At 38.3% G+C, this 24864-nt stretch overlaps 1 protein-coding gene across 2 annotated transcripts in view; it reads left to right on the top strand.

Annotated features, from left to right (window-relative positions):
* Nucleotides 1-24864, top strand: part of COP1 (COP1 E3 ubiquitin ligase) — a 132002-nt gene that overhangs the window by 8545 nt on the left and 98593 nt on the right. The window contains exons 2-6 of one of the 2 annotated variants that reach the window (XM_040984307.1): nt 4928-4987; nt 8859-8956; nt 14613-14677; nt 15222-15341; nt 19128-19196. In XM_040984307.1, the coding sequence (XP_040840241.1) occupies nt 4928-4987; nt 8859-8956; nt 14613-14677; nt 15222-15341; nt 19128-19196 (412 nt within the window). Of the gene's footprint in view, nt 1-4927; nt 4988-8858; nt 8957-14612; nt 14690-15221; nt 15342-19127; nt 19197-24864 lie in introns of both variants that reach the window. The other variant, XM_040984306.1, reaches the window with a different exon arrangement.

The raw sequence follows: 24864 nt of genomic DNA, 5'->3' as shown, positions 1-24864 counted from the left end.
CACTATACCAGGATGTTGGCATCGTAAAAGTCCTAACAGATACTGTTGGTTAGGGCACATTGGAGTGGCTGTCATTTCGTTCAGTTATGTGAAAGTAGAAGTTACCTGCTTGAAGTCATGAGTGTGTTTTCTGCAGTCTGAGCAACATTTTTTTTTAAGAATAATAAATTACTGTTTTATTCTTCATGAACTGACTGTATGTAGAGTTAGGGGATAGAAAGAGATTCTGGAATGCAGTGGACAAGGGTTAGTAGTTGTTTTAAGGCTGTAGTTCGTTTTAAGATTCCACACCAGTTCCTGGCTTCAGATGGTCCAGCTCTGGCTGTTGTGGCCATTTGGGGAGTGAACCAGCAGATGAAGATCTCTCTGTGTCTCCTCCTTTTTCTGTGAATCTGCATTTCAAATAAAAAGAATAAATCTTTAGAAAAGTGAAAAATTGCAATACCAGGGTCATTAGTGCTGTGAATTCTTCATGGGAATATCACTGAAGCAATAGACAGTTTTGTGTGGAAAAGCATGCTTATCAGTGACTTGGTGAAAAAGTGGGCCCGAAATTATTTTGCATCAGAATAAACTTAGCTTTTAATTCCATTTTCTGTAAACTTTCTGAGGTACTTTTGTATACTCAAAAGATTGATACTTGATAAAATTGTTTTAATCTAAGAATTCTTTGGTGACGCATACAGATGTCTTAACTGATTAGAAAGTATTTGGTATGATTGTTTCTTTTTTCAGTGGTAAACAGTGGTACATTTTATTATTGACATCTTAGAACTAAATAAATGAGAATTCTATCTCCTTAATTCCTATGTCAAAGTCTTTCCTGGGTTTACTATTGTGATTCAGATCTGTCCTTGGATATATGCATTTCTATGATATGTGTGTGTATGTGTTTTAAATTGAATTTGTGGTTCCATAGATCTAATTCTCAGTGCTTTTTTCACTTAACAAAACTAGCTGTGTTGCCTCACGTGTCTTAAGTTCATTCCTTCTGACTGTGCATGGTGTATCCACACAGCTTCTCAATTGTGTGCATAATAAGCATCTGGGACACCTCTAATTTGTTGCTGTTACAGCAGTACTACTGAAAATATCTTTATAAATATTCCTTTATTACCAAATGTGGATGTTTTACATACTGTGTGTATACACATCTGTGTGTTCAAGTATAAGATTATTTCATAAAGCTTGTGGAAAATCAGACATTCTAAGTTTATTTCAGTGCAAAATATTTGAAGTACATGCATTCTAAGAGACTTCAGGAAGGCTTATGGAGTAAGGGAAATGTATATCATGAAGAAAGATGCATGGATTCGGAATTTTTAAATTAGATTCAAAAAATTCTATTTCCTTTGAACTTTTGGATGTGCCATTATACCCAGGTACTTACATGCATACGTCTACTTGGATGGGTACAAGTTTATAATCTTGGGTGAAGAATTGCTAGTCAGTGTATCTGAATTCTTATTTTCAGGTTGCTTGTTGGAGTCTTCTGTGAGGCATATTTTCCCATTTTCTCCCTAATATATGTGGCATTCTAATTTTGTAATTATTTAATAAAGATATGGTGTTTTTTTCTCCTTTTTTTGTGCTCTTGAGGATTATGAGTTGCAACATTTTCCTTATGCCTGAAAAGCTGTAGGTTTTGCCCTTCTGTAAACTAGTAATTCACATTTGTTTCCATTTTTTCTGCTGTTGGGTTTTGTGTCTTGTCTGTTAATTTGTAGAAATTGAATGGTGCCATTTAGAACTTTATTTGTGAGTTCTTTTTCGTTTTAATGATAGTATTGTGTTCTGCATTCACAAAAAGTTTTGGGAGCTAACCAATGTTGGTGGTGGCATAGAGAAAGTGAATGCTAGCACACTTTTCTTGGAAATAAATTCATTATTGAAAACAGTATTGAGATTTGCAATAAAAAAGTAGAATTCCACTGCTGAGTATATAGCCCTCTTAAGCCACAAGCTGCACATCTGATTTAAACCAATCATGGGATGAAAACAAAAATGAAATAAGCAAAATACTGCTTGACCGTAAGTAAACTGTAACAGTTTATTTAGTATTTACATTATATTTTATATTCTAAATCATCCAGAAAGTTTCATTGTATTAGGCATCATATTGTAATTTGGGGGTGATTTGAAGTATATAGTATATGCAAATATTCTGTCCCTTTATATAAGTAGCTTGAACCTCTGTAGGGTTTGGTTTACTGAGGGATCCTGGAACCAGTCCTTCATGGATACGAAATGATCATATGTCTGGAGGAAGTGAGATATGTCCTTGTTCATTACAGCATCATTGACACTATCTGAGAGTGGGGTCAACCTGAGTATCCTTGAGGATTATTGAATGGTAAAGAAAATGTTGCCCCCAAAATGAAATGTTGTTCTATGCCTTAGTTATTTCTGCTGTAACAAAGCACCTGATACCGGGTAATTTGTAAATGATGTGGAGTTTTCACAGTCCTGGACCCTGAGAAGTTCACTTCTAGCTACCGTAGGTGGCTGATAAGGGTCCTGTCTCTGCTTCCAGGATGCTGCCCTGAATTCATAATTCATGCTCTGAGCCGTTTTTTTAAAGGACCCTCAGCCTATCCATGAAGGACTGTGCTCTGTAATTTATCTCATCTTTAAAGTCTTCCTACTTACTACTATCACATTGCTCATTACATTTTTTCTTTCCTTTTGTTTTTGACGTGGGGGTGGTGGTATTAAGTTTCAGTGTATGGGCGATACATTCAAATCATAGCATTTGCGGAAATCATGCAATTTGACACAAACCTGGAGATATGCAAGTAAAATATGCCAGACACAGAAGGACATATGCTGCACATCATGTGCATACAAAATTTAAAAAAAGGGATTTATTTTTTTGTATTGCAAAGTCAGATATACAGAGGAGGAGAGACAGAGAGGAAGATCTTGCGTCTGATGATTCACTCCCCAAATGGCCACACTACCGCAGCTTAGCTGATCTGAAGCCAGGAGCCAAGAACTTCTTCCAGGTTCCCATGCAGGTGCAAGGTCCCAAGGCTCTGGGCTGTCCTCGACTGCCCTCCCAGGCCACAGGCGGGGAGCTGGATGGGAAGTGGGGCTGCTGGAATTGGACAAGGACTTTAGCCGCTAGGCCACCATGCCAGGCCCTACATATGGAAGTTCTTAAGAGTCACAGAAGCAGTGTGATTGCTAGGGCCTAAGGTTTGGGGAACATGAAGAAATGTTGTTCTAAGGGGCCAGTTTCCGTCGTGCAGGGTTAACGTGTCCTTGAGATCCTGTGTACCGTATACTGAGTGCAGTCAGCAGTGCTGTATTACCCTTGAGCCTGTGGATACCAAAGGCCGTCTCTGTGAAAGAAAAACTAACTTTGAATCGATGGATATGTTATTGAACTTAACTTGGCAATGCTCTCAGTTTTGTGTGTATGTGTGTGTTTTGGGAGTTTTTCCTCTGGCATTCAGGTATTTATTAGCCTTGAGTTTGTACTGTGTCTCTTTGACAATCCTCCCCTTCAGGCGTGTTGATTGAGAGGTAGGAGGGTTTGTAAATGCGTTGTTTTTCCAAGTGGATTGCTTGAACTGGGTAACAGTTTCTCTGAACCTAATGTGGGTGTATTCTGTTGGGAGCAGTATTGCTTTGTTGGTATCTCCTGTGTATTTCTGTAGTTGCCAGGGTATCTCATCCCCTTGTTGGTTAGCCCTTTTTAGCTTCCATGATTCTCTTCTAAGAGGAATTTAGGAAGGCACTAGCAGATGGGTCCTATTGAGGGCCTGCTTTCTATTGCACGAATGATGCTTTTTTGCTATGTCTTTGACATGCGGAAAAGGGGCTCTCATGCTTCTTTGGGGTCGTTGTCTTTTTTCTCTCTTTTCATTAGTTCAAAGGCTGAGTCACATAGAGGATTCTGTGTATGTGCATACATAGAGATAGAGAGAGACCCTGGGACCTTACCTCTGCAGGGTTAGCTTGTCAACCACGAGGCAGAAACTCCTTCTGGGTCTCCTATGTGGGTTTATTTTGTTAGCCAGGACTTTGGTATGCTGAAGGCAGGAGGCAGAAATTCCCTCTGGGTCTCCCATGGGTGGCAGCAATCTTTCCTTTTTCTGGTCGACAATGTGCTCTCAGTGGCTGGTACCTAGATTTCGTTGGCCAGAACTGTGTCATATGTCCAATGTTAATTCAAAGAAGGCTGAGCAGTTTTTACTATTCTGTTTTAATTTTCTATAGGGAAATCCAGGGAGAAGAGAAGTGGCCTTTAAGTTAATTCAAACTGGTTAAGCACATAGACCTGCATTTTAATTTTGGCTCTTTTGTTTCCCGGCTGTGAGGCTCCGTGCCTCAGTCTCTCATCTGTAAAATGCACCTAATAGTTGGTACTTACCTCTCTGTGTTGTTCAGTGGATTAAATGAGTTAATGTATACCCTGGGTTTAATTGATGTAGTTCATTCTGTTTAAAATCTTAATTATCATCAACAGCACCGAGTAGTGTTTTAGCTGAAACTGTATGTTTATCCCTGGAGGAGTTAGTTTTCTTTAGATAGCACAGGGAATGCTTTTATTCACAGATACAGATAATTGATTTGAATCCGGGGATAGTTAGAAGAGGAAGATGGTAATATTTTTTTTAAGACATCTGGTGACTACTTTGTACTATTAAAAGTTATGAGCTGACTTAAAATAGTTAAAACCTATTTTAGTTTATTGATTAAATTTACTTGGGAGCTTGGGATTATCTTGAACAAATTGTGATTTTAAGCAAACCCTTAAGCCTGAAGGAAATTGCATCTCATTGATAGTGTTTGAAGACTTACATGTTGAAATGTGACTTTAAATTGGTATTGTTACTAGCCTTTTCTAACTTGTTATATATATATGTACATTTATGTGTAGGTATTCTATATATCAGTCACTTTTTGATTTTCTTTTCAGCCCCATCTGCTTTGACATGATTGAGGAAGCGTATATGACAAAATGTGGCCACAGCTTTTGGTAAGAGGATTTTATTCAATGAAAAAGTCTTTTGGCACGTTTTTTAAGGCTTACATGCAAATGTAATGAGGGAGCGGTATGCTTTATAAACACATTTTTTAACTGATATCTCTTTACAGGTTTGACAGCTCAAGAAAGCATGGTTGGCATATCATTTCTGTTACTTTTCTATTTCATGTTCACAAGAACTTTGCTGTTTTAGAACATTGGGAGTGATAAACAGGACAAAGCCTGTGGTAGGAGTTACTTGTGAGGACAGGTGAGCAGTCTAGGAGCAGGCTGAGAAGGACGTTGGAGGATAGAAAGAAACAAAGTTCTTTTTTCTCTGTAACATTTTATTCAATGTTGTCTTGAGAGTATGTGTGCATACATCAGATTTTTTTTACACTAAAATTACTATCTTTCAAATTGATTTTTGGAGCACTTACAGTTTTATTTATTTATTTTACTTATGTGAGAGATACAGACCTGGTGAGGTCTTGCATCTCCAGATCTGCCGTGGAAACCTGCAGTGACTGCACTGGGCCAAGTTGAACCTAGGAGCCTGATGCTCAGGCCGCATCCCCGTGTGTGTGGATCATCACTGCCCTCCTTGTGTGGCACCTGGACCCGCAGCAGAGGGCACTGTTGCTCCAGACACCTCCTCTTTCTGGGGTTTTAATGTACCCTGGTGTATTTTGTCACATTAATCTGTGCATTAAAATTTTGGTGAGATTCTATAGTGTAGAATTTATGATCTGTATATAATTTAGTAGAATTAGGTATTCCTATTGTTGCATAATTGATTTTACTACCTTTTCAGCTTGTAAAACTGAAACTGTTTTTAAATTTATTTTTTAAGATTTATTCAATTTGAAAGGTAGAGTTAGGGAAAGATTCCTCTTCCAGATGGCTGCGCTGTTAAGGCCTGGGCCAGGATCTTCTTGCTGGCCGCTCTCCAGTGCTGCAGCACTTTGGCCCTCCTCCATGCTTTTCCTGCACATTAGCAGAGGCCTGATTCAAAGTGGAGCCTGGAAACTTGAATTTTTTTAAGACTGGCTTATTTCATATAGTGTTATGTCCTTGTTATTGACCCACCTTGTAGCACGTGTCAGAATTTCCTTTTTAAGGCTGAGTAATAATATTCCTGTACATGTATTTGTATGTGTTGCATTTGTCTGTTCAGTCACCCATGGACATTAGGATTGCTTCCACCCCTTACCTGTCATGTAATCGTGCTACGAACTTCCGCATAGAAATAACTTTGTAGAAATCTGCTTTTAGTGCCTTTGGATACATAACCCGAAGTGAAATTGCTGGGTAAAAACTTGTAATTTATATTTTTTTATTTATATTATTTTTGTTCTTGAAGGTTAGAGTTGCAGGGAGAGCAGGAGAGAGAGAGAAAGAAAAAGGAAGGAAGGAAGGAAAGAAGGATGGAAGAAAGGGAGGGAGGGAGGGAGGAAGGAAGAAAGAGGGGAAGGGAATCTTCCCTCTGTTGATATATTCCTCAAATGACAGCAGTGCCCTGGGCTGGGCTTTATGGAGTCCGGGAACCAGGAAGCTTTGTCCAGGTCTGCTGGTTGTTTCAGGGCCCTGAGCGCTTGGGCGATCCTCTGCTGCTTTCCCAGGCACATTAGCAGCAGCTTGATTTGAAGTGGAGTAGCCAGGACTAGAACCGATGCCCGTATGGGATGCAGGAGTTGGAGGTAGCGACTTTACATTGCTAATCCACAGTTCTGGCCCCTAAGCTAGTTTTCCACTACTTGGCCACACAGGGTACAAAGATTTTGATTTGTCTATATCCTTGTGATTACTTATTTTTGTTGTAATTCCATTTCTTGCTTTAAAAACATTTTTGCATTTAATATTGCTGGTTTATTACAAAGGATAAAATACAAGTGACAACACACTGTGGGTAATGCATGTAGGAAGGGGTATGGGCCCTCTTGCCCTCGTCTTAATCACCATTCCAGTGCCTCCATATGTTTAAACTAAAAGCTCATCAAACCCTGTCTTTTTTGAGTTGTTAGGAAGATTTTATTAAATAGCCTCTGTTGATATACCACTGATCACAGGCAGTCAGTTCAAACTTGAGCGCCCTCCCTTAAGGAGACTGAGTTGAAAGTTGCAAATGTCTTTGTCACGTGGTTGCTTTTCTCAGGCATTGTGCCATCCAGGGGCCATCTCAGAGCCTGCAGGAACCGTGTTCTCACTGGATACGTTGGTTTTTGATTGGGGGTGCTTCATGTTACTTCTGATCAGTCATTTTATCAATGATTTACTTCTTCTGTTGCTATTTTATTAATAATTCAGTTGTGTTGTAGTAGCTCCTATAATTTGACTGACAATAAGGACAAGCCCATAATCTAATGCTGAAGTTAAATGTGATATGTTGGTGTCCTTTACTCATGAAGACTGGTTGGTGTGCAGTTTCATGTGCAGCATGGAGCATCTGTGCCAGTTTAGAATAATATGATCTTTCTTAGCTTGCATTATCCATGTTCTGTAAATATAAATGTATTAGCACGAGAATAGTGATATGTGCTTTTGGCTTAGAAAGCAATGTTTGTTGTAAATTAAAATAAAATACAAAATAAAATGTGAGTCTGTATCTTCTCTTTTCTGACTTCTTTTTTTAAAGAAGTAAGCAAAGACAAGGAGTCTTTATACCTGTATTATATAAAAGTCACTTTTTCAGTTTGTAAAGACATATGTTTTGGTATATTGTTGCATTATAGTCCTTACAAATCGTAACACTGTATTCCTAATGAGGTGTCTGGCCAGTTCTGAGCGATTGGGAACCAGAAGCCAGTTCCTGATGAGGTCTTATTAGGCTGCTGTGTAAATGGTCTTGGTCTTTTCAGTGTGATGATCTGGCAGCAGTGTTCCCTTTGGCCCATAAATTGACCGTATACCTTTGCACTCCACAGGAAACCATGTACTTCTCAGAAGTTTTGAATTTTATTTATTCCGAAAAATGGACTGGTCTGGAGTAGGCCTGCTTGATTTTGCTGCTCGCATATATCTTTGTATCACACATCTTCCTGTATTTTCTTAGTATGAATTCCTAGAAGTAAAAATCACTAAAGGTGTTGAAAAACCCTAGTGGTTTTTATATAATTTGCCTGTACGGAAAGATTCATTCTGGGTGATAAAACCAGTATGTAATTTAAATATTGAAGTTATTTTTTGTTGATTGTTAAACAGGCAAAAAAGAAAAACAGATTGAGGTAGGCTGAGCTCCTGTAAGCAGCTCACTGTGCACATGCCGTCCGTCAGCTGCCAGTCAGAACCTGGATTGCAGACAGGGAGATCAGGCTTCGGGCAGAACAGGAACCCAGCTGCTGGGACCATGTCGCTGCCTTGGAGGGAGTCGGGCAGACTTTGGAGTTGAACGCAGGCGTTTGGATGTGCGACACAACCATCTTGAGCTCATGCCTTAGAAAACAATTTTTTTTTTATTGGTGAAGATGATGATTTTCTCAAAAGTTAACTAATTTTTGTCTTTGTTTCTTTTTTATCAGCTCTTTTTGTATTAAGCATTAAGAACTCTGAGAGCATGAATTTTTTTTGTTTTGTTTTATGGAGGTAGTTATTTGCTTCTCTGGTGTTACATACTATTTAGCTTGTATAAATTAAAAATTTAGTTAATGTGTATTTTATATGTAGTAGGCTTTGTTACATTTACTTTGAAATATTTTTTATATTCTTCATCTGTTAAGTGCCATGTGTATCTTAGTTATAAGGTGCAAATATGAATGGAAATTAATTTGTTAGATTATTTGAGTTGAAAACGAGTAATGAAAGACTAGTAGGCATCATTTTGTGACGAGTTTAAATTTTTGTTCATTTAATTAAGCTTGTTTTATTTTTTTCCCCCTGCTAATAGCTACAAGTGTATTCACCAGAGTTTGGAGGATAATAATAGATGCCCCAAGTGTAACTATGTTGTGGACAATATTGATCATCTCTATCCTAACTTCTTGGGTGAGTCTTTGCAACAATTTTTAAAATGTCCTTTCCTCTGAAGTGTGTGCTGGCGCTCATTCGGAAGACATGCCTCCGAGGCCTCTTGCTGCGGCTTCCTAGGGTGCTTTTCTCTCCTAGGTTGAAGCGTAGATTCCTTCTATTGTTAGTAACATAGTGTACTGTTTTTCAGATTTGTTTATAATGGTAGGTGGACAACAGAACAAGATATGTGATACGGGAATGTCTGCCATCCTGAGCGCCTTTCTGTCTTTCTGTGTATTGCAGTGCATTCTGAGTATCTCTGCTTCTGGGATACCGATGACAAGTATTAGAGAAAGGGTCACTGGGTGAGGGAAGTTAGATCTAGTGAATCTTGAGGGAACAGAGGGGAAGGAAGTTGAGTTGAGGGTTCCTGGAGGGAGGACAAAAATGTGAAATGGGGAAGTTGCTGGAAAGTTGAAATTAGGGAAGGTTGATAAAGATGTAGAATTTTGGTACAACAATAAGAGCCAGAGAAAGGAGATGTGAATAGATATGTGTTAAGTCTAAATGGTAAATTATTAGAGCAGGTAATCAGATGGTAATTGTCCATGTCTGACGATTTCTACAACTCAGCTGAACATAAAAAACCTTTAGTTTTTAATTGTAGCAATGAGTAAGTCAAACATCGTCAGATATAAGTAGACATGAAGAGGACTTCTCTTGCAAAAAAAATATATATAAATATATAAATGCATATGTATAAAAGATTTAATTCTTCATTCTAAAGGAAAACGTGTTCAGAATTAGCAGGCAGTGACTGCTGAAACTTTAGAGCTTTCCTTCTTGTATCAACTCCAAACTCCTGTGCCTTTTTCTTGGTTACTTTTCACTGTAGTCCAGTACTTTTTCACAAAATAAGATGATATCAGAGCAGAGCAGAGTCCAAAGGAAATGTGTTGGAGGTATTCTGTTGTCGTGATTAATTCTTTCAAGTAGTTAAACTCTTACGGGAAACTTGGAGGAGGAACTTCTCAAAAAAAAATGAGAGGAATGTTGAGGAGTAGAGTTGGTTTTCATGAGCAGGTTAGGCAAAGGAGAAAGCCGACTCCTGTTCCTGAACTTGCAGGTGTGGGTTGGCACAGTGTTAGAGGATTCTGGGTAACTGCAAGAGTGCCAGAGTAGCTAAATATGGAAAGAAATCTAGTGTTCTGAAGATTTTGGTACTTACTGCGGTTTTCATGCAACATTCCTTAGTCAGAAATTCTCCTGTGGATATTTCTCGATGATAAGAGGAGTGCTGTGTTCATCCTGACATGGAAGGAATATATAAATGCAATGCGATTTAAATTGGAAAGTGATTCCTAACATGATATATTTATTCCAAACTCAAGTGTCCCGTGAGCCCCGGTCACAGCTCCTGACTTTTTAAGCTAGATATTGTCTTAGTGATGATCTAGTTTCAGTGTTCTTTTTCTTAGTTAAAACATTTGTTTTTAGGAAAGTAGAGGTCCTTTTTTTAAATTTCCGTATTTGAAGTGTGGTTTTCTGTCAGCCATGAAAATAGACTTGCTCCTGATTTTTCTATCACTGTTTTTCTGCCCATCACCACTTTTACCAGGTTGTTCTTAATGCAGTAATGGGCAGATCCTTTGACCTCTGCACTGCATGACGGAGTCTGTATCTCTTCAAGCCCTCTGGAGAGAGTCTTGAGATCTTTTATGTTTCTGACAGTGGAATACTTACTGCTCATGTGTTTTTATAGTAAGGCGGTTTTTCTCAGCTCTTTATTTTCGTAAGTGAATTTAGTGTATGATTTGTTTAATACCTGCAGTTCTTGTTAGGAAGACCTGACATTCTAAGGTAACTTTCAGATTTCTTCTTGGGCAATTGCTATACTAGTCTCAGGAAGTCCAGACAGCGTTGCACTCTTTTGATTGATTGATTGATTGAGTCCTTTCACTTTTAATGCTGTAAAGGCATAGAGGGCTGGGTCAATTTCTGTATCATTGCTCTTTGAGCCAAGTTTAAATCTGAAGTATGAGAACTGGCTATGGTTTCAAGTAAATGCTTCCTTGACTAGGATAATGATAATGTTGGCTAAAAATGGCATGTCAGGTCAGAAACCTGAGAACATGTTATTCATGTGGCAAATACTGGGTGCCTCCTATGTACAGAAATGAGCATTGGTGAATATGAGTGGAATTGAGTCATTCAAGGCTTTAGTCTGTAGGTGAATTGATATCTTATGATCATTGCTTTTAAAATCAGTTGACTTAATGTTGTACTTTTCTTGTTTATGAGTTAAGAATAGTTATTTACTTCTAAGTATGTGGCTTTGATGTTTTTGACATTCGGACATGTAAATCCATTATATTAGTCTTGCGTTTTTAGAGTTACTTTACTTTTTAAATTTTAAATTACAAAATGATAAACACGCCTTGATGATGTGTAAAATTTAAACAGTTTAAAGAAACTGTTTAAGAACATTTTTTTTGAAGCGGATTTTATTTTCATAGAATGGTTTTTGGTCCAAACAAAATTGAGGAGAGTGTGCAGAGCTCTCCCCTGGGTGCTCTGCCCTCACACATGTCAAGTTCCAGCGCTGTGAGTGTCCCAAGGTGTGTTTGTCGTAATGGTAAAGCCGCAGAGCCTAAGCATCACGCCTGTGCACACTCTACCTTAGCACTGATGCTTGGTGTTGCACCTGTGTGAGAAGTGGATAAATGCAGAACGACAGGTGTGCTTCTCTGCAGGCCTGTAGGGAGCATGCCCACTCTACCAGCCTCCCCTGGGCTCGGCTTACTCAGTCAGTGAGGTGTTCTAAGATTTATTCTATTTTCATTAGAGGTCAGATCCACAGTGTGGCGGAGAGACAGAGAGGAAGATCTTCTGTTCAATGATTCACTTCCCAAGTGACCACAAAAGCTGGAGCTGAGTCAGTCCAAAGCCAGGAGACAGGAGCTTCTTCAGGGTCTCCCACGTTCATGCAGGGTCCCAAGGCTTTGGGCTGTCCTCAACTGCTTTCCCAGGCAACAGGCAGGGAGCTGGATGAGAAGTGGAGCTGCCAGGATTAGAACCGGCATCCATATGGATTCCCAGAGAGTACAAGGCAAGGACTTTAGCTGCTAGGCTACTGTGCCAGGCCCCCTTTAGTGAGATTTTTATTGTCTGCATTATTTGGTCTTTTTTGCGTTGTTATGTAATTGATAACGCAGTGTTTAGCCTTTTGAAGCGGGTCTTCTTCACTGAGTGCCATGTATTTCAGGGTCCCTTATGTACTTCTATGATGTGTTAGCTCATTTGGTTTTAGGATTGAGTACCATTTCTTCTAGAAGATTGAGCATTTACTTATCCCTTCATTTACCAAAAGATCTCCTGGTTGGCATAACTTTTTCTTTTTTTTTTTTTTCAGATTTTTTATAAATACTTATTTTTATTGCAAAGTCAGATATATAGAGAGAGGAGGAGAGGCAGAGAGGAAGCTCTTTCGTCCAATGATTCCCCCCCCAAGTGGCTGCAATGGCTGGAGCTGCACCAATCCAAAGCCAGGACTAAGGAGCCTCCTCCAGATCTCCCATGTGGGTGCAGGGTCCCAAGGCTTTGGGCCATCCTTGACTGCTTTCCCAGACCACAAGCAGAGAGCTGGATGGGAACTGGGGCAGCTAGGATTAGGACCAGCACCCATATGATGGTGGGTGCAGGACCAGGACTTTAGCTGCTAAGCTACCATGCTGGGCCCTTTTAAAAAATTAGATTTTAACAGAGTCAGTGTAAGTTGTGCAGAAATTGGTAAAAACATAACATTATTCCTCCCTTTCCTGCCTTCTACATTTCTTCCTTTTTTCTTTCTATCCTTTTATTTTTCTGTTTATTGCAAAAAAAAAATTTCCTAGGTAGAATCATTGTTGTAGGGTATAATTTTTAGAGAAGTAAAAGCAAATTTGATAAACATACAATTTAAATAACTTTTATAGTGCTACATACCAATTAATATCTGCTCTTTTTGCTTTTATTTATTATAAATGCTTTACAGTTTGTTTTTATGGTCATTAAAAAGTTAATTATTCCTATAGTACTGTTGGTGATAATCAGTTACAGTGTGAAATCTCTAGGCCAAATGCTCCATCACAATTCATAATGAAATCATAATTCTGCAGCTGAATTATCAAACTGTGATTTACTCCATCCTGTTTATTTTCATTGTATTAGTTTAAATCTACGTCATCGTGATCCTGGTCAGCTGTGCTGATTTGAAATCATTTTATCTCCACATACCAAAACACACCCATCTACATATGTGCCCACCCCCACCTACTGTTTTCTGAATTTTTATCCATGCCTATTTCTTTTTTTTAAATATTTTAATTTGAATTTTGAGTTATGTGGTACATTGTTGTATAGTCTGGGATTCCCCCCAAACTCCCACACCCCGTCAGATTTTTCTCATTTTGTTACAATAGTGTAGTCCATAAGGAATCATAATTCTGTCAGTCTCTTATTTAAGTGTACTTTGACATTTGCTGGTACAGTCGATGTCAGACATTCCAGCATCCCATTGTCTACACATGTCCAATAGTTTCATTGGGAATCCATCTTTCGTCTGGATATAGGGATGCATGTTCCATGCCTATTTCTAAGTGAATTTCTATATACCTGTTCTCACCCAAGTATTATTTCATCTTAAAGTGAAAAACTTGCTTCTTAAGAAGTACTATCTGCAGTGTGTTTTATGAATTTATTTAAAATAGCCCTTTAGTATAGTTTGACTGGTTCATCTTGTGTGTCTCTGTCTTGCTAGTCTGTGTTCAAAATTTTTGATAATCTTACTCATCTTTGAGACATCTGTTTCTTGTGTAAGATAAGTGGTATCTTCCAAAATGCTCCTAGTTGCCTTTGCTGTATGTAAAGGAAGATTATATAGACGATTGGGTTTGTTTCTCAGCTCTTTCATATTGTGCATATCACTTTAAGTTCCTCGTACTCCGTGTTGTGACTGTTCCTCCTCTTTAAAAAGGGAGGAAATGAGATGATATCTACAAAATAAGTACCTTGCATAGTGTGCATTTTTATTTATCAGTTTTTCTTGTGTTTGTGTATTTGTGTATGTATTGACTGGAAAAAAAAGAAACATGCGACTAGTGGCTGTAGGAAGTGTGTTGATTCACAGGGTTTAGAATTTGCGGAGAAGTGAATTCAGTAGTGCAGTGGTATTTCTGTCTGTCTGCTATCTGTATGTTCCAGCTCCATCCTTTGGGTACCTACCCTCGAGTCTGTAAGAAGGTTGTAGTCATTTCTAGAGATTATTCCCATGTAAATGTAAGGAAAAAAAACATCTCTCTTAGCTTTGTTTTGGAAGTACAACCCACTTCTTTGTCAAAACTTGGTCAGATACGCGTGCACATCAGCCCCGGTAAAGTTGTGAGTGCCTGGATTGTTTTAGCTTGGTCAAGGATCATGCTGGGGTGGGGAGCCATTGAACCTGTCTCAAGGTTGTGTGCAAACTAAAAATCAGAAACAAATCTTGTTATCAAGGAAAGGAATAGAGTGATTTGGTGATATGCAGATGTTACTATCTTGAGTCACTTGTAAGAAAAGTTACAAAAAAATCTTTAGTGCTTACCTCAGTCGGCCACTTACCGTGTGCTCCACAATCCCACACAGCAAAGCATTGTCTCTCCTTTGTCTTTTTCAGTGAATGAGCTCATTCTGAAACAGAAGCAAAGATTTGAGGAAAAGAGGTTCAAATTGGACCACTCAGTGAGTAGTACCGTATGTTTCAACTCTTATTACTATATATATTTTTTGTTTTTATGCGGGCTTAATATTAATGAGATTTTATGTTTTAATGCATGATTGAATTTTTGTTTTTAGCTTTGCTAAAATGAAGTAGATCTTTGTATTGGGTTCAAACAAAATGAAACAAAGGGTAGATATTTTCAAATAATTGTTGAAAGATATTGATATGAAAGAATTAGACTCAATTTATTAAGGCATTCAAGCTTGCATTAATATCTTACCAAATGCAAAGTAAAAAATATGTTTAGACAAATCCAGTCACTTATTTGAGGGGAAATTATGCCTTAATAGAGTTTACCTTAAATTGTCATTTATGTGTCTTTCAAACTGTTACCTACACTACTATAGGGGAGAAATTCCATTTAGAGTTAGAGGGCAGTGGGATTCAATAATTGGGAAAGAGGAGTAGGAATATGTTTGATACATAAGTAATAAGAGGTAGTGGTTAAATGCATCAGAAACTAGAATAATTTACGAAGTATGTATCTCTCTGTTTTGTCTTTAGAATGGCCATAGGTGGCAAATATTTCAAGATTTGTTGGGAACTGATCAAGATAACCTTGATTTGGCAAACGTCAATCTTATGTTGGAGCTATTAGCACAAAAGAAAAAACAGTTGGAAGCAGTAAGTGATGACTAAATTAAAAAATTTCGTTTTAAATGGTGATGTTTATTGCATTGAAAATGATTTTAAAATTTTTAAAAGTAAGATGGTGATGTCATTGATCTGTTTGTTTTACTTGGCTAGTAACATCTGCAAAATACCGGTTCTGACCAAGTCTCCTTTTTCAAGTTAAAGAAAGATCAAATTCCTTACATATAAGTAACATTTTTGCAGTTATTGTTCACATTAATTAGTAACTATTACGTTGGTTAATTTTCTTTTTTCTTTTTATTTTTTTCATTATTTACATTGTATTATGTGACACACTTTCATAGGCTCTGGGATTCCCCCAAACCCTCCCCCTCCCCTCCCCCCATGGTGGATTCCTCCACCTTGTTGCAGTATTACAAATCAAATTCAGTTGAGAGTCTTTCATTGCAAGCATATACCAAGCAAAGAGTCCGGCATCTAATTGTCCAGATACATTCAACGGTTTCTTGGGGAGACCATCTCTGGTCTGAAGGTAGAGCTGGCAGAATATCAGCCTGATCAATAAAAAGCCCCAACTTAACATCAATGACAATTTACATTATGGAATTAATTGTCATGGAATTGTGTAACCAATTATATTGGTTAGTTTTCTTCTAATGAAAACTAGTTTTAGTTTTCTTGCTGTGTCAGCCTGGAGATTACTGTTGTGTATCCAAAGTCTTTTTATGTGTCCGTTGGTATCAGTGGTCTCTGGCTCAACTAAGCCTTAAAGAGACTTTGAGTACATAAATATATCCTATTTCGTGTAATGAAATGGAAAAAATAGATGTAAAAATTGCATTTATATACATATAAAAATGGAAAATGTGAAATTGAATGTGTTAGGTACTGATGTGTTAAGAAGTACATATCTTAGCATAGCTATACACCTAGACCTAACTTAAATGGGATATTTATTGAGACAGGAAAGCAATGAGTGGCTCACACAAAGAAGTAGAGCTATGTAAGAAAACTTGGAGCATATTAGAACTGTGATGTTCCTGGTGCAGGATAAAAAAATGAGATCAGGGACTTGAATATTGTTGGAAATCTTTCTTCTGTGTCCTTTTCTGTCTGTTGGGGGAGCTCTGATTTTTCTTCTGTCATGGATTTTTATTACACGAGGTGATGTGGTCATCTGTCCTTCATTTATATTTATGATTTCTGACAAAGGGAAGAAGGTAGGCTTTCCTCCCCCCTCCCCCACTTAACTGAAGTTTAAAAGTGTTTTTAGCTCCAGCATTACAGCATAGTGGGTTAAGCTGCAACCTTGGAGTTGAGCTTCCCATAGGGCAGCAGTCCAAGTGCTGGCTACTCCACTTCTGATCCAACTCCCTGAAGATGACCTGGGAAATGTGAAGCAGATGGTCCAACTATCCATGTTGGAGACTCGTGATTTTAGCCTAGCCTACTCCTGGCCATTGGTGTCTTTCTTTTTCCCTCAAAAATATTATAAGCATTTTGATGGGGGTTACCTAGAATATATATATATATATATATTTTTTAAAGATTTATTTATTTTTATTACAAAGTCAGATATACAGAGAGGAGGAGAGACAGAGAGGAAGATCTTCTGTCCAATGATTCACTCCCCAAGTGTGCACAACGGCTGGTGCTGTGCTGATCTGGAGGTCTCCCACATGGGTGCAGGGTCCCAAGGCTTTGGGCCCTCCTCGACTGCTTTCCCAGGCCACAAGCAGGGAGCTGGACAGGATGTGGAGCTGCTGGGATTAGAACTGGTGCCCATATGGGATCCTGGCTCTTTCAAGGCGAGGACTTTAGCTACTAGGCCACGCCTCCCGGGCCCTAGAATATATATTTTTTATAAGCTGGTTCTGTCCTTTCTGTATTCCCATGAGTTGTAAGCAGTCTACTTATCTGAGCCTGTGGACACTTCCGGTGTCTTAGTACTAGATGATACTCCAGGGTCAGGTTTGCCTTTGGTCTGTGTTTGGTGAATTTTCACTATCTTAGTACTACAGAGTGAGAGAATCAGAAGTTCTAAAATCTGACCAATGCCGTTTGATAATTCTTTATTTTTGTTAACACGTTTTATTAGTGTTTATTTGTTTCTTTTTTGTTGTTTTGGATTTCCCTAGGGTTTTTAATTTCTCATTAATATGAAGAAAAATCGGAAATTTGTCTATAAACTTACTGTTTAGATTTTGGGTTTTAATATCCTTTTCTGTTTGTCACAGTCACTTGAAATTTTCGTAGTTCTCATAAAAATGTACTATCAGCAAGTGGTTTATTTGTGTCCTCGATGTCTTCAGAAAGTTCAGAGAAAATGTGTGATTTGATAACCTACGCATGTATCTCAGAAATGGCTTCTGCACTCAAACCAACCTGCAGTAACTTATTATAACATGTCTAGTTAGGATTTACTTCCAATCATTCCACAAAGTCTCAGTTTGATAAAAGCCCCTGTTAGAGCGTCATCCAAAGCTGAAGCAAGAATAAATGTAACATTTTATGACAGGTGAAGTGGGCTGAAGCGGTTGATACTTTCTGAAATGTTTGTAAAGAAATGCCACAAAGAATAAAGCAGTTCACCAGGAAATGACTTGCTTTAAGACGGGATGAGATCATACTGAAGATGATGCCCGCGGCAGTGGAGCATCCACATGATTTTGCAAGGAACACAATATTGTTCTTGCCCTGTGAAAGAGGACGAACAGTGAACAGCAAAACTACATGCATGCAATTCTGACCACAGCTTGATGGAAAGTGACTGTTCTTGGGTGCCCTTGGCGAGGTCAGCTGTAAAGAGCAGCAGACCTTTTGGAGGAGATTAACAGGAAGTGTTAAGCTGCTGCATCTTGGCTTCCCGGATCTCACTAGGAGATGAAAGCTGGCTTTATTTTGTGATCCTGAAGTAAGAGCACAGTGGAAACAATGATTACCAAGAAGTGTCCAGTTAAAGCAGAAGCTGACTGGTCACGAGCAAGGCAGGAGACCCAACACATTTAGCTTATTGGGTTTTTGAAGAGGACCATAGTGCCTGCCATAGCATTTCTGGAAAGAATGTCTCGAGAAGTTAGCGGAGGATGCGATAGAGGAGACCTTCCTTGCCTGCAGTACGATGAGAGGAATATTGTGAAGTTTCCTGGAACAATCCAAGTGTCCTCCTTCCAGTCTTGATCTGGCTTTCGGACTTTTTTCTTCCTGATCTTGATCCTTAAAGGGATTCCCTTTTGCTTCGTGTAATAAAGCTCTCTTTGACATGATTAAGTGCCAACAACTCACAGCTATTAGGACTAGGCTACCCCACTGTTAACCATTACTTGCAAGACTGTCCCCTGCGTGTTTCTATGCGTGTTTCAACCCCATTTTTCCAAGAACTTTTTGAAGTCTTCTTGTTTCTTTGTTATGATACCAGGAATGTTGAAATTTATGAATACTATTCATCTTTCATAGTTGAATCAGTTACCAATTTAATACTCACACCCTTTATATTGAGTGCTTCAGTTTTCAAATGTTTAAATTTGAATAGGATCTTCTATAGAAATAGTTAATTCAGGTAACAGTATTTCCATTCACATGAGTAGATTTTTCAGCATGATGGATGGGGAATATAATTTCTTAAAATTAGTTTTGAGTTCTGTGAAAAATTTCTTGCTTTTAGAAATGCTAACCTAGCAATTCAGAAGACTAATTAAATAATGGACTAACTTAAATGGTGTATAAAATTGCTTCATCCTAGTTATACTGTGGTGTTAAAAAAGGTTTTGGAATTAAGGTTCTATTTTAAAGAACAGTTATAATTTTCTGCTGTAGGAATCCCATGCAGCCCAGCTGCAGATCCTGATGGAATTCCTCAGAGTCGCAAGAAGAAATAAGAGAGAGGTATGTTACTCTGTATGTTCTGAATATTGCATTAGCTGTTGTTTGCTGTTTCCACTTTGTCAAACTATTCAGGCTAAAAAAAAAAACAGGACTTAAGTATTGAAAGAGCATTTTAATTTTTAGGAGATTTCTCAAACTTGTTATTTTAACTTTATAATGTGAGGATTTTTTTTTAATAAATATATTCTTTTTAAAAGGTGAACCAGTTAGTTTCTTTAAAAAACAGAGTTACAGAGTAAGGGAAAGACAGCAAGGGGGACATCGTCTGTCAGCTGATTCACTTAGCAAGTGGCTGCAGCCAGGTGCCCATGTGGGTGGCAGGGCTCAGCAGCTTGCATGTCCTGCACTGCTTTCCCAGGCACATCAGCAGAGAGCTGTGAAAGAAGTGGAGCAGCCATGACTTCAGCTAGCACCCATATGGGAGGCCAGCATTGCAGCCAGTGGCCTGAAACCATCCCAGCATTGAGTTTTAAAATACTTTCTTGGAGATGTGCTAAAAAGGCTTTGATGAGTGTTACTGCAATGGTTTTGCCTGAAAGCTATAAAATAGAGATGGGTAGCCATTTTTTCTGTCAAGGGTGATTTAGATATTTAGTACATCATTCCTGGCCATAGAATTCCCATCATACATGCTCACTCCTGCTATAGTAAGTGGAAAAGGAAATTATCAAATGATGGTTTACTGTTAACAATGAGAAGATAATTTGGGAGAAATTGTGATAAAATCTGAAGTTGAGTTAAAGTTTTTCTTGTAAAAAGGTATGCTGGGAAAAACAGAAACATCGCTACCTGCTTAGTATTTGGCAAACCTGTGTCATGAAGGATAGCTGAAAGGATTTTGTATTAATAGTTTACAGTGTTCCAGTGGTACATTTATCATTTACCTGTCCTTCACGCAAAGGAAGGAAAATTAAAAAAGTAAAATTCTGCTCTGGAAGTTGTTTTTCTTTAATGGTTTTTAATTGTTTAATCAGGGTGATTATTTTAAAATGTATGTTTTGTGCTGTGATTTCAGCTTTTTTTCTTTTTTGAAGCAATATAAGGCATGTTTTTTATTTTGGTGAAGTACATTTTTTACATTGAATTTTATTTTACATTCATATTTCCAACTTTTTGAGTACTTGTTATGTCTTCAACATTTTCTAACTTTCTGTTCATTAGATGTTTTCTGCTTTCATGCTAGTGTTAGCAGTATTCCTTACATGGTTTTAACTTAATAATTGTGAAATTGATAAGTTAGCAGAGGCATTTGTATTATGAATTTAAATATTATTGCAGTTTCTTAAGTTTCCTTTGGGGCGGTTGTTTTTTATTTGGTAAGGAAGATGTGGGGCTAGTGTGGTAGTTCAGTTGGTTAATCTTGTGCCTACAAGTGCTGGCATCCTGCATGGGCACACCAGTTCATGCACCAGCTGCTCAACTTCCTATCCTATTTCCTGCTTATGGCCTGGGAGAGTGGTATAAGATGGCTGAAAGCCTTGGGCTCCTGTACTAATGTGGGAGACCCGGAAGAGGCTCCTGACTCCTGGCTTCAGGTCTGCTCAGTTCCAGCTGTTGTGGCCATGTGGGGAGTGAAGAAGTGGATGAAGGATCTTTCTGTCTCTTCTTTTGTGTAAATATGCTTTTCCAATAAATATATTTTTAAAAAGTAGAGATGATACCCAGGTGTTTATTTGTTTTAATGTTTGAGAGTACCTCGCAACCTGCAGTCCATGTTTGAGTCAGCTAAGGCTCTTGTTGGAATTCAGGTCTTCAGTAAAGGTATCTGTTGGAGCTTCCCATTCCGTATTTCAAACAAACTCTAGATGGTTTTTAAAACTCTTGGTCCTTGGAACACACTTTGAATAGCCGTGCTTAAGATTTTGTGATATATGGAAATGAAAGCTGTCAATGTAAATTTTGTTTTTTGATTTTTCTTTTTTGCTATTGAAATTGCTATGGCAGAATAATTTTTGTTTTGTTCCTTTTTTTTTTACTTCAGTATAACCTCTTCTCCATTTTAAACAAAATGTTAACATTGTGGTAGTTTTATTTTTTGTGCTGATTGAAAGTGAAATTTGGTATGTAAGGAAGTATCTGATGGTGAATAGGTGAATGTGTCTGTAATATGACTAGTTCACACATAGGAGTACTGTGAGTTAAGTCAAGTAGCTTGCCGTTATGTATGTGCTGGATTATTTAAGTTATTCCTAAGCACTTGTATGGATCTCTACTTTAATAGAGATGAAATTGTTAGACTTGATGTAGTCAAGTAATAAGGATCCAGCCTGTAAGTGTAAAAAATATGAAGGTTGTTAGAGCTTTTGGCGTTCTTGCTATGATTGTATAGATCCTGGCAGAAGACCCGAGACTGCTGGGCTGGGCAGAAAAGTCTTCATTGACTGCAGAACACCTCTTGTTACAAGTTTCATATTTGTATTATTTGTTCTCAGAAGGAGTGATGTGGCGATAGTCTAGGTGGATGCTGCACACAAGTGGCCTTGTGTGACAGCATAGTAACCGTTAGTTTAGGAATCCCCAGTGTTTTAAAGGGGGTGGCATTAGAACCAGCTCAGTCTTTGTTCTGCAGGATAACACTAGTTTTATTATAATGATTAGAAAACAGAGTTTCCTTTGGCCTGGAAGTATGTCCATCTTACCAGGAGGTTCACTGTATAAAATGCTTGGGAAGATAATTTGGAACAAAAGCTGTCACAAAATGTATAGAAAATAGATCTGTGAGGATTTGATTTCCTACATTGACCCTTAGGATCATAATTTCCCCTGTAACTGATGTAGTTGCTACTGTTTTCCAATAATGTCTTTTATTCTGCAGCCTTCGATCACATAGCTCTAGTATAGAGTTTTGTTTGTTATTAAACTTCTACTGAATTGTACTATGGTGCTTTTTTTTAAACTTTAATGTTAGTTAAATCTAATTTAATTTGTTAAAGGTCCTGTTTGCAGTAGTATATATAATTTGATCTTATTTATCAAGCAATTAGGAAATAAATTAATAGCAGACAAACTACTGATTTGAATTTGTTTCCTAATGTTAATATCCAGTCTTTGAAAATCAGCTTGTACTTGTTATTTGTATCTTAAAATTGGACTGTAATTTGTGCTGATTTTGATCATTGATACATACCAATCATATATTAAATTGATTTTCAGGTTTAATGAGGTTATCACTTGGGTGTCTCATCTGGTTAGTAATTTAAGGCTTTTAGAATTCTTTAATTTTCCCTTTTGCTTTATTTTTCCCTGTTGATTCATCTTAGGTAGAGAACGGAAGGTACAGACATATAAAAGGCATTTACATTAGTTATCTATTGTTTTGTGTGAATTAACCTAAAAAAACATGTCTCTAGTCCGAAATCTTTATGGCAGAGTAGGTGGTGTCTGACATTGAAGGTTTCTCACCCAAGCATATTGGTGAGCGAAGCAATTACTCAAGGCTCCAGGGGAATAGAAACTCATTCAGGATTGCTGTGTTAGAGACACCCATTCCCTTGTGGCCATCTCCATAGGATTGGCCATCCCCTCCATAGGATAGCTCAGTCAGTGCGTGGCCGCTGACTTCAGTGAGTGAAAGCACAACAGGCGTTGAACACAGAACTCACATACCATTGTAGCTTAATCTTGGAAGTTAAGTCCTAACATCATATTTCTGTTTGTTAGAAGCAGTCATTGGGTGTATTATCACTCAAAATTATGTAAAGTAAATCTTTGCAGGCCATTGTAGAACCTGCCTGCTGCCACAGCATTTGATGGTTAAGAGTATTTAAGTGGTCTCGGTAGGCTTTCTTCATGATCCTATTGGTTAGAAGGACATTATGTTCTGTGTAGAAGCCAGAATCACTTGCAAATTTGCACCAGATTTTGAAAAATTGGTTTTTTATTATTTGGTCTGTTTTTTTTTTTTGTTGTATCCTTATACAGTAGATAGCATTGGGTAGTTCTGGCTTCTACTTAATTTAATACAAGAATCTTCATGAATCTGGGTTTTTTTTCATTTTCATTTGGATTTTTAATAAATTCACTTTTACAATTTGCAAAGCACAGAAAAGAGTATAGACCAAAATATAAAGAATTGTAATATTGATATTATGTATAATTACCATCCTGATTGAATAATGAAATACTGTTAAGTGCCCTCAGTTCTTCTAGCCTGCCTTTTCACAGTAAAGCCTTTGCCCACAAGGTACCAAGTGTCCTGATATTTCTGGTAATTAACCTCTCTTTGCCTGAATAGAAGCTTTCTGTTTTGTTTGTGAGTCTTAAATGTGTGTGTAGTGCGTGCATGCATGTGCGTAGTGTCTGATCTGTTGTTTCTGTGTGTGTGTGTGTGTGTGTGTGTGTAGTATATGATCTCCTGTTCCTGTGTGTGTGTGTAGTATATGATCTCCTGTTCCTGTGTGTGTATGCAGTATGTGATCTCCTGTTCCTGTGTGTGTGTGCAGTATGTATTTCCTGTTCCTGTGTGTGTGCAGTATGTGATCTCCTGTTCCTGTGTGTGTGTGTGTGTGTGTGTGTGTGTGTGTGTGTAGTATATGATCTCCTGTTCCTGTGTGTGTGTGTAGTATATGATCTCCTGTTCCTGTGTGTGTATGCAGTATGTGATCTCCTGTTCCTGTGTGTGTGTATGCAGTATGTGATCTCCTGTTCCTGTGTGTGTGTGTGCAGTATGTGATCTCCTGTTCCTGTGTGTGTGTGTGTGTGCAGTATGTGATCTCCTGTTCCTGTGTGTGTGTATGTACTGTGTGTGTGTGCAGTATGTGATCTCCTGTTCCTGTGTGTGTGTGTGCGTGTAGTATGTGATCTCTTGTTCCTGTGTGTGTGTGTGCGTGTAGTATGTGATCTCCTGTTCCTGTGTGTGTGTGTAGTATGTGATCTCCTGTTCCTGTGTGTGTGTGCGTGTGTGCAGTATGATCTCCTGTTCCTGTGTGTGTATGTATGCAGTATGTGATCTCCTGTTCCTGTGTGTGTGTGTGTGTGTAGTATGTGATCTCCTGTTCTTGTGTGTGTGTGTATGCAGTATGTGATCTCCTGTTCCTGTGTGTGTGTGCAGTATGTATTTCCTGTTCCTGTGTGTGTGCAGTATGTGATCTCCTGTTCCTGTGTGTGTGTATGCGGTATGTGATCTCCTGTTCCTGTGTGTGTGTGTGTGTGTGTGTAGTATGTGATCTCCTGTTCTTGTGTGTGTGTGTGTGCAGTATGTGATCTCCTGTTCCTGTGTGTGTGTGTGTTTGTGTGTGTGCAGTATTTGATCTCCTGTTCCTGTGTGTGTGTGTGTGTGTGTTTGTGTGTGTGCAGTATGTGATCTCCTGTTCGTGTGTGTGTGTGTGTGTGCAGTATGTGATCTCCTGTTCCTGTGTGTGGGTATGTGATCTCTTGTTCCTGTCTTGTGTGTGTGCAGTATGTGATCTCTTGTTCCTGCCTTATGTGTGTCTGCATGTGCGTGCAGTATTTGAGCTGTTGTTCCTGTCTTTGACTTGGTGTTTGGATCATCCATGTGGATGGAGACAATTGTAGTTGATTGTTATCATTTGTTTCATTAAGGGAATACCTTAGTGCACGGTTTCTGTTGTTGAAGGAATTTGGGTTTTTTTCTCCAATCTATATAGGTGTCCAAGTGTGTATAAACTGTGTAAGGATGTATTTAGAATTGGAATTGTGATAAGCTATA

This window comes from Ochotona curzoniae, unplaced genomic scaffold, assembly GCF_017591425.1.
Source record: "Ochotona curzoniae isolate NIBS_2020 unplaced genomic scaffold, NIBS_Ocur_1.0 contig_4105, whole genome shotgun sequence".
NCBI classification, from domain to species: Eukaryota; Metazoa; Chordata; class Mammalia; order Lagomorpha; family Ochotonidae; genus Ochotona; species Ochotona curzoniae.
Note: the sequence above shows the minus strand (reverse complement) of the source record. Positions and strands in the feature narration are given on the sequence as shown.